The sequence below is a fragment of the Sphaerodactylus townsendi genome, linkage group LG01 (assembly GCF_021028975.2).
Source record: "Sphaerodactylus townsendi isolate TG3544 linkage group LG01, MPM_Stown_v2.3, whole genome shotgun sequence".
NCBI classification, from domain to species: Eukaryota; Metazoa; Chordata; class Lepidosauria; order Squamata; family Sphaerodactylidae; genus Sphaerodactylus; species Sphaerodactylus townsendi.
This window is the reverse complement of record NC_059425.1, coordinates 39,590,689-39,600,913: the sequence shown is the minus strand read 5'-3', so window position 1 is coordinate 39,600,913 and position 10,225 is coordinate 39,590,689. Positions and strand designations below refer to the sequence as shown.

The 10,225-nt window shown below is 42.2% G+C and overlaps 1 protein-coding gene across 2 annotated transcripts in view; it reads right to left on the bottom strand.

Annotated features, from left to right (window-relative positions):
- Window positions 1-515: 515 nt before the first annotated feature.
- The window catches only part of PSME4 (proteasome activator subunit 4), a 148,100-nt gene continuing 138,390 nt past the window's right edge, over window positions 516-10,225 (bottom strand). For both annotated transcript variants that reach the window (XM_048518692.1, XM_048518684.1), the window contains exons 44-47: window positions 7,388-7,550; window positions 5,781-5,914; window positions 3,592-3,730; window positions 516-2,259 (exon numbers count right to left, since the gene is read on the bottom strand). In XM_048518692.1, the coding sequence (XP_048374649.1) occupies window positions 3,596-3,730; window positions 5,781-5,914; window positions 7,388-7,550 (432 nt within the window). In that variant the 3' untranslated portion in view covers window positions 516-2,259; window positions 3,592-3,595. The remainder of the gene's footprint in view (window positions 2,260-3,591; window positions 3,731-5,780; window positions 5,915-7,387; window positions 7,551-10,225) is intronic.

Genomic DNA, 10,225 nt, shown 5'->3' with positions numbered 1-10,225 from the left:
TAATGTCAGCTCCTTCCTGTCCCTGCCCCCCCCCCCCCCACTACACCGGTGGCAGCGCTGGGGTGTTGGCGTGGTGTTCAGCAACGTGTTCCAGCCCAGGGGAGGCGGTGGTGGTTGCGCACTGATGAGATTGCCCTTTCTCCAAGGTAAATGCCCCGGGGAGGGTGAATCTGCTGGCACAGCAGTGCAGTGCTCCCTGAAAAAGATTCCTGCCCGCTTTTGGATGGGGCTCCGGGTGATCTTGAGCCAGTCATACACTCTCTGTCTAGCCTACCTCATAGGATTGTTATGAGGATAAAAAGGAGGTTAGAGGAACAATGTTGTAAACCACTCTGTGTTCCCACTGGAGAGAAAAGCAGGATATAAATAGCAAAATACAAAAAGAGATACGGTAGATGGAAGTGATGTAGAGTTCTCTGACCATCTTCTTTTAAAATATTTTCTACTTATGCCCTCAAGCAAAATGCTTCTCTCAGGGAGTTACTGTTCTACACAAATAATGTGCCACAAAGACATCTTTACAAACAACGTATTTATTCAGCTTTAAACTAGATACACAACTGAAAAGGAGAAGGTGACATTTTGGCACTACGCTATACATTGGTTGTAGTTATGTGGTGAGACTCTTGGGAGATACTGTACTGGTCACACTGCTGAGTTTTTAAAAATAGTGGTATGGTTTCCCAGCAGGCGAATTATTTTTAAAAAATGTTTAATATTCCTGCTTGTAAAAGAAAAAGTACAAGATGTGCATAAAGAGGACACACACAGTTCTCAGATTTGTAAGTATTCTTGCACTCTATAATTTATCACACATCACAGCAGGTGACTGCTGACATTCCTGGGAAAGGAACATGCACAAATATAACATTTAAAAAATCAACAGACTAATAAGAAAAAAAAACCCAAAATCAAGCCAAAATCTAAAAAGTTACCTCATTAGAGGGGGAAAGGATCTTTAAAAAAACAAAAACCAGAAGAAATTGGCATTTGAATCAGATACAAAAAGCTGAAAGCACTATATTAACACCTAGAAATGTGATTCTTTACAAATAAATCTCACAATGGGATTATGCAAAATTTCTGCAAACTGTACAGTGCTTTGCCAGTGCAGTGCCTCTACAATTTATACAGTCTTTTACATCCATGTAACACATACGGAACATGTTGTCAAACAGCCAGCCAATAGCCACCAGAGCTATATAGGGAAACTGGACAGGACGCGTTGGGGAGGAGGGGAGCAGAAACATACAGTACTTCCATGTTTATGCAAGTTATTTGTTCCTAGGAGGGAAGGACGAATGAATGGGAAGATGTGGGACTAGCAAATGGGGACATTTTATTTAAAAAGTGTTTGCCCACTCTGTATTAACATATGTACATTCTTTTCAGTCTCTTAAATAAAAGAACAGCTGAGAACCAAGTGTTACTATTATTCATTGGCTCTGTTGAACGGGGGGGAAAAAGTCTACGCATAGCACAGCAAGGTCAACACCTGCATAGATAAGCAAAAAAGTAAAAGGTTCAGTACCTGGTTGAAGACTCTTATTTAAAACCCTGACTGTGGAAAAACACATTTTCTTTATTGTATAGATCTGTTTACCAGCAGAATGTGAAGGGATGTGCTCAGAAAATGAGACTTTTGAAAAAGGAGGCCAGATCAAAGTTATGCATAGCCCAGAATTACATGGGAGGAAGAACCTAGTCCAGAAATCTTGCAGCACTGGGCACATTTCTGGCCGACGCTTCCAATTAAATGGTCTTCAGTGCATCGATACTTGGCATTTGCAAGCAGATCAGAGGAGTTGGGGCCCCCCTCAAATTTTTAATGCTGAATGTTCAGAACAATAGGCTATAACATTCAAAAGTCCATCTGTAATGCATGAACAAGGCATTCAGAACGTAAAAGGGGAGGACAGAATGTGGCCACTAGCCACTGTACAAAAAGGAGAGAAAAGTTGGGACTTCTACTAACACAAGGCATTCTCATGAAGATACAACAGGGGCATCTCGGCCCCCTAAAAAAATCCCTTCTCACAGCAGTAGAAATTCTTGGTTACCAAATTCCTCTCTATAGAGACTTGCCTTATCCTTCCCCACCCCCACCCCCCGCCCAAACAAAAAAGCTCCTCAAAGACAAGAACAGCCTTACGCCTCAGATACCAGATCTAAAAGGGTTGTACATACAATACATTAGTTTTGAGTTTCCTTTATTTATTTTTTTCAGAAATGGGAGTAGGCCATCGTTTTTCTAAGAACCTGAAAGAAAAGAAACACAAATGAAAACCTCTGATGTGTTATGTTCAGCAGGCACGAAGACAGGTCCATCTATCCTCAGGTTGGGGTTTGGAATGAGCAACCTGTATCACCAGAAGCTGCCCCCTCCCCCTACTGGTCTTCCCAACCAACCACTATGGAAGCTGGTCACAGCCTCGGACAAAGAAGGACAGAGCTCAGCCAGTGAGCCTTGAACCGCCTTCACATGAAGCTGCTCCAACTCAAGAGGACTTCCTAGTTCGGAATGAGATAATGGAGGCTAGCAAATACTTCTTGCGCTCTCCAGTCTGTGCTGCTCGCAGGAACAAGCGACTGACAGGGAGTTTGCTTGTCTACTTCCAAGATTCTGATCATAGGGAGGCTGACTTAATATAGTTACCATTAAGAGTGAAAAGTGTGAGCTTGGTGTTTATTCAAGCCCAAAATATCATTATTTGTCCTCACAACAACCCTGTAAGGAAGGTTAGGTAGACGCTACTTGACACAAAGCCACCCAGTGAGATGCACATCAGAGTGGTATCTGAACCTCAGTCACTCCTGCCCCAGTTGGATCCCCTAAACAGCACACTATACCAGCTCTCCTTTCACATTACTGCTGCTCACTGTCAGGTTGCTGTTAGTCTATAGAAGTCTATCAATGTTTCTATCCAGTATTATCCATAAAAGAAATATAAGCTTGACAAGAACCCATAATCAGTTCTATCTAAGCTTGGTTGTACCCTCTCTTATGTTAAAAAGGTAAAGGTAGCGTCCTGTGCAAGCACCGGGTCATCACTGATCCATGGAGTGGTGTGACATCACAATGTTTACTAGGCAGACTATTTTAAAGGGTGGTTTGCCATTACCTTACCCATTGGTCTACACTTTACAGACCTTAGGAGGATAAAAGGAGTCAAGTTTAAGCCAGCTTCCTGAAACTGGCTTCTGTCAGGATTGAACTCAGGTCTTGAGAGCTTTGATTGCAATACTGCAGCTTACCACTCTGCACCATGGGGCTCCTCTCTTACAATAAAGAAATCCATAATAGCAGCAGTCCAGTCTTAGAATGAAAGGCTGTTAAAAGCTAGTATTAAAGAGATCTGTATACGGGTTTCCTTTGATGCCCAAACCAATAAGCATGCCAAGTACATTTTATGATCTGTCCTATCTATTAATGTTAACATTTCTAGGGTGTTTCTTTTTAAACTGAGTAAAGAAGCTTCTACAGAAGGGAAGGAAAACACTGCTCCCTCATAATTTAAAGATCAGGTTTTTGCTACAACCAATGAGAGACCTTCATCAGTCTAAGGATCTAAACTGCACAGTACAACTTACCTTCTTATGCATAATAACAAGGTGATACCAAGAGGTCAGTAAGGACGAGCAGCTGGTCATCAGTGAACTGTTGCTTGTGCTCCTGCCAGTTGTCATGGTGGGTCCTCCGGAAATTGGACAGTGTTTTCTTTACTGTCATCTATGAGACAAGCACACAGATCTATAGGGTGTATTTAAAAATAGACATCCGGCTCTGGGGGTAGACTGCAGGCAAGGATTTTCATAGAATGTGTCTGTAATGCCTGTTATTCTATGTCAAACTCCCCACCTTTAAGAAATCAGCAAAGGATTTAATATCTTAAAAAAATATTTCTAAACCAAGGACGTAGGTAAGGGTTTTTTCCCCTGGGTTAAGCCCCCCCCCCCCCCATTACATGTCCGAAGCTTTGCCCCCGTTTGTGTTTTTTTGTATTTTAGTGGGGGGTTTTCAGTTTTTGGCCTGCAGGGGGCACAGCTTTTAGGCTAGCAGGATCAACATTTCAGGGATTTTTTGGGAGGCTCTCCTGATGATACCACCCAGGTTTGGTGAGGTTTAGTTCAGGGGGTCCAAAGTTATGGACTTCCAAAGGGGGTGCCCCCATCCCCTATTGTTTCCAATGGGAGCTAATAGAAGATGGGGCTACACCTTTTGAGGGTCCATCACTTTGGACCCCCTGAACCAAACTTCACCAAACCTGGGTGGTATCATCAGGAGAGTCTCCCAAAAAATCCCTGAAATGTTGATCCTGCTAGCCTAAAAGCTGTGCCTAAAGATACCATGAAGGTCTGGTGCTGCTAGCTTAACAATTGCACCCCTGACAGCAGGCAACCCCCAAATTTCCCCAGATTCTCCTTTTACATCCATCCCCTTTGGCATGGTTTTAAAGGGAGAACCTGAGGTTCCCAGTTTAAACATTGAAAGTGATGCTGTTACAGGGTGGAGGATAATCCACCCCAAAACAGCATGGGACCCCAGTTCTCCCTTTAAGATGGATTTAAAAGGAGAATCTGGGCTCCCTAGTTTAAACACCATTGAAAGTGATGCTGTTTGGGGGTAGATCACAGCAGCTGCCCATGAGTGCCCCCCCCCCACAAAACTCAGATTTTGCACCGGGCTCCATTTTCCATAGCTATGCCTCTGCCCGGAGGGGAGGGCAGAAGAGACTGCCGGCTGCTGGCTGGGAGCCCAGCCGGTGGGGGCGGGGTGGGCAGGGCAGGGGAGTCCGCTGTCTCCGGTCTCACAGAGCTGCTTTCATAAGCACTGAAGCTGGGGCGCGGCTTGGGGAGGTGTGGCCCCACCCCCCGAACCCACCCCATAAAAAATGTATAGCTACGTCATTGTTCTAAATACTTGAGACTGCATGTTGAAAACACAAACCCACCAAAAGAGAATATCCTTTAAAAATATCCCTTGTTTAAAAGTCCATATTATTTTCCAGCACCTGTCCAATTATTTCTGAATATTTTAGTTTACATACTGCTTTTATTGATGTTATTTTACATGTGATAAGGAATATTACCATATTTCTGAGAAAGACAAAACAGTCCCTAAAAGTTACACCAGCCCATCCTAAGAATGACAGACTAGTTAATCAGTTAAGACATGTGCAAGACGGTCACTCGCAAATGGACTAATGATGATGAGACAGACAGCAAAGACAAAAAAGGCAGGCAAAAAGTTTAGCCTTAAAAGAAGGTCTTTATCTGTCAGCTGGGAAAACACTGCAGAAAATTTTACCTCACTTCCAAGTGAGCACCTTCATGTGTACATAGTCACATAGTAGCTTCTTCAATATGCCTTGAAGGAATCCTTTATTTCTCCTTTCTTTATTATTTTACTATTTACTAACAAGATTTTCCCATCGCCTTTCTGCCCTCATAAGTAAGGCAGTAAGGCAGATAACAAATTAAAATCTCATCTCAAAAGCCATTAAAAACAATGTACAAATACATCATTAGCACAAGTTAAAACCAGCACTTTTACAGTTTTATATTTATTTTATATATTACATGTATTATATATGTGCAAATTTTACTGCATTTATTGTAAGCCGCTCTGAGTCCACTGCGGTGGGGGAGTGGGGGGCAAGAAGTTGAACAAACTAATTGCATCAAGCGAAAGAATACTAAATCAAATCATTCAACAAATATGCAGCAAGAGAAGAACTACATTTTATCCTCTATGAACTGTCCTTTAAAAGACAACTTACTTCAATAGGCTGAGGATCATTCAGGTGCGCACTAAGATCCATCAAAAGTTGAGGCATCCATGTGGGTACGTCATAAGGACTAGAGAGAATGCATGCACTAAGTCCAAGAACACCAGCATGGCGTTTAACTAGGTCTGCAAAAAACCACAAACAGCACTGTCTTCTGTGTTCAATAATGTTGCTTTCTATCTGGTGAAAATATTGTCTTGAAACAGCATGGATGCACATTCAATTCTGTTTGCAATCTTCTTTTAAAACAAACTATGCAATACTGCAGCAAAGGCTACAAAAGACAGCTTTAAGCCTTCTTGAGGATTCAATTTTTTTAAAACGAACTTCATGATTTCTATGTTAGTGAAGCTATAAATGTGTTTAAAAACCCATCTCAAAATCCTACTGCAAATTAATTTTGAAATGCATTAAAACCATCACAAAAACCACAAGAAGGAACATAGCGTCATCCAGGCCAAGAATCACAGTTCCAGTGGTCTTTGGTCAATAGATTTAGATTCTTTTATAGAAAGCTGGCAATGAGTTTCCCTCGATAGAGGATTTTATAGCAAGGGCATGACGCAGCTGAAGAAAATGCATAGCCATCTAAATAGTTTGAAATGGAGCAGAACCTCACTAACTCACTCCTGAGTACAGGAAGGTACATATGAGATGAGGTGTCACAAAGCTTGCCTCCGGACATTCCTTCCATCTCTTAGTGCAGGGGTAGGGAACCTGCGGCTCTCCAGATGTTCAGGAACTACAATTCCCATCAGCCTCTGTCAGCATGGCCAATTGGCCATGCTGGTAGAAAACTGATGGGAATGTGATTCCTGAACATCTGGAAGCAGGTTTCGATTCTTAGTCAGGAAGGGGAAGAAAGGGGGCTCTGAGAGAATGCCTGTAACTACTCCTATACTAAGATTTGGGGGGGCAAAGAAGGGGGAGGCAGGGAAGCAACTTGCCTCAGTGCATACACTGCTTTGATGAATATGACTGACTGTGCTGTGGAAATGAACTGTGCTTCAAAAACATCGTCTGCTGGCACAACTGTTAGAGAATTTTGCAACTAGGGCTGTCATGCAGCTCCTATTGTTCCCTTTAACATTCATTCCACAGTAGAATGAGTGACTCTATAACCAGATTTGCAAAGAGAGAGACAACTGACATTTGAGAGTTGACACTTACCAACTATCTATTATACCACAAAGCAAAAGTAAAAGAAACAGGCGTAAAAAATACAACCTAAGAAATACATTAAAACAAATGCATAAGGAATATATTCCAACTTCATACCAAGGCATGAAATTGGCTTGGACGTAATTCTTATATGATGTGCACATCCCCTACACGAGCTCCCCTGGGGGGTCTGGAGAATGTGAACTTACTTACGTTTTTTGATTGGCATTTGTTAACTCTGCTATGGACTGCCAAGTTATAAAGCTTAGTTGATTCCTTGATTCAGCACAACAACAGTCACAAGTGCTTTGCTCGTGCCTTGGTATGAAGACAGAATATATTCCTTGTTATTGCTATCAAGGTTAGGGACACAATGGTTCTAATATATCTGCAATGTTCTGCTACATGTATGCTTTCTTGAAAGAGGCCTGCCTTACCTGCAGGGGGAATAGTATCCACTACAGTGCTGAGGTCTCGCTTTCTCTTCTTTGGGAGTCTCATCTTGCAGAGCTGCTCAAAGTGAGTCTGCATGGGGTCATCCATTGCCAGAAAATGGCACTGCAGAAGGCCACTCAAGGTAGTGGCAGCCATCTCTCTCACCTAGGATTGAGAAAGAATGTCAGTCACTGCAGCGAGAGTACTCAGCTCACAAGACAAAATGAACCTCAATACTCTTAGCCATGTGATCATCTACCTGAGGGAGGTGTCAGACCCAACAAAGGCCAAGTCTGGTCTAAACTACTGTTTACTATTAGCAATTAACACAGAAACACTGGCATTTTATTTCTTGGGGGGCAGGGTGAAGTGGAAAAGCAGCAAGACTTCCCATTTAGTGTCCAAGAGGAGAGGATTACATTTTCGTTTGAGAGATGGAAATCCTAAAATCCAGCTGAATAGGAACTTAACTCTGAGGAGATTTCCAGTGGATTGTTGTAAGGGAGAATTGCTAAGATTTTTCCCTCAGTAGGGAGATCTTTCTCCCTTGGGTATCTAACAAAAGAAGGAGGTCTGAGTACTAAAGTCAGGGTACTAACCTGCACAGAAATCCACTGATTTATAGAAATTTTAGGCCGGGGGTGGGGGGTGGAAATCCCAGCAGTCAAACACCATTATTGAAGTGAAGTAACTTATAACCAGCTTACAAATAAACTGAGAAACTAAAACATCTAAATCAGTAACAATTTCCAAAGCTGGGAAGCAAAACCAGTTCTGCTTGATTTTAAACTTCACTAGTTTCCTTTTTATGGTGCCTCCTTACAAATGTGTCAATCAATAAACTAGTTAATTTCCTTGTCTCCTGAGCCACATAATTTACTAAAGGCGGTGTGGAAGTGAAGAGACTTGTCTACATCTTTCAGGGAAGTTCCTGGGACTAAGAATCAAAGTGCAATTTTTATATTTATAAGAACTGTGAGACACAATTCATTCTACAGAGCAAAACCAATTATACCAAAGAGCTACTCAGCTGATACGGGGACAACCATCAAATTTTGAAAAAGAAAGGAAAAAAAGCCCTTCCGCATAGAGATAGAAAGCGTAGGGATACCACAAATGCTTTCACGCTGCCTTAGTTAGCCAGGGAGCAGATTCCTTCTCTGCCCTGAGGCTGGGAACTGATGGGGTTAACATGCTTCATTAAAAAAGTGAAAAGCACAAATAGTCTCCTCCAGTGAAAGGCCCAAGCTGAAAAAGACCCAAGCTGAAAAAAACATTGCCATCATTCCCTCAGATGGCCTCTACCCATCTCTCTGGGGAATGGCCTTCATTTGCATCCTATTCACAACATGCTACAATTAATTTCAATAGTTTTAGATAAACAGCTTGATTAAATGGCAAGGGTCACAGAGCAATCACACCCCTTACACATTTTCCATTTGGAAAAGGGATCGCAGGACCTGCTCCAAGAATTCTACATGGACTTCCACCCATGCTATCAGCTACAGAGCATCATCTGTATCACCCTGGCCTTTCCCACTTTCTGCTTCTTCCCATATTGGGCACATTCTGCCGAATGGCAGACCTATGTCCACAGAAAATAACTGAAAGGCAACATGGAAGTGACTCACCACAGAAAGAAAACCAAGATTACAATCACTGCCAAGGCAGAGTTCCCATGCAGCATGGTCACACGCTTACATACACAACAAGAATTTGGTCAACATGAGCTGCCAACCTGTAGGGAGCTACTGTTTACCCATCCATTCACAAATTTGTGCTACAGGGACTCTGGTGATGGGCGGGAAATAAATGTATAGAAATAAATTGGTCCTGAAAATCTACATTAGAGTTTAAGAGGGATAGCAAACAAGCATCTGTTTGTTTTTTAAGATTATTGGAGAACCACTCTAGTACCAATGGTAAAATGATGCTAGCCCCAGTGTAATAATGTAACGTGAAATAAAGTGCAAGTTTTAAGACAGCAAAACTGCAACTAATTAACCTACCTGTAAGATGCTGTAAAGCTTTTCTGATAGCTAATTGCTGAACAAAGTAGCATTTTCCGCTTTGAAGCAGAAAGTGTTCCAAAAAATATTTTAAACATCCAGGCAGCCTTGCTAACTTGCCATTGAATTAAACATGCTTTTATTGACTGATATTTCGATCCTATGTAATGTTTTATTTGCCATATGCATTTTACATAATCTGGTATTTCACGTCACAATGGCTAATAGGTTTATTTTGCTTTACTACTAAATACGTTTCTTAATGATGCGGCTGGCCTCCACGCGGGCCAGGGCCTTTACGGCGCTGGCCCCAGCCTGGTGGAACACCCTTCCTCCGGCTGTTAGGACCCCTCTTGGGACCTGGTGGTGAGAGTTCCGCGGGGCCTGTAAAAGCGGAGTTGTTCCGCCGGGCCTTTGGAGGGACCAGCCGCTGAAATGGTGTCCCCCAGTTGGCCTTCCACCTAGGCCACCATCTAAAATGACTCGCCGCTCTCCTCCCTCCCCCTTTCCTGGGGAGAATTTTTAAAGTGGGGTTGGTCGGACGCCTCTATATAGCTATCATTATTGTTTGTACCGCTGTTTTAAAGATTTTAGTAATTCATTTTATTTGCAGCTTTGATGTACGCAGCCCAGAGCCCCTCGGGGATAAGAGTGATTATAAAAACTCAAAACTCAATAAATAAAATAAAATAAAATAAAAATTAATATATACAAATTCAACATAAAGGCAGTGCAGAGAAGTACTCAATAGAAGATATTTAGAGACAAAAGCCTGTTCCAGTCAATTCCAAGTACTTTTAACTCACACTGTTTGAATTCAATGGGGAAGGT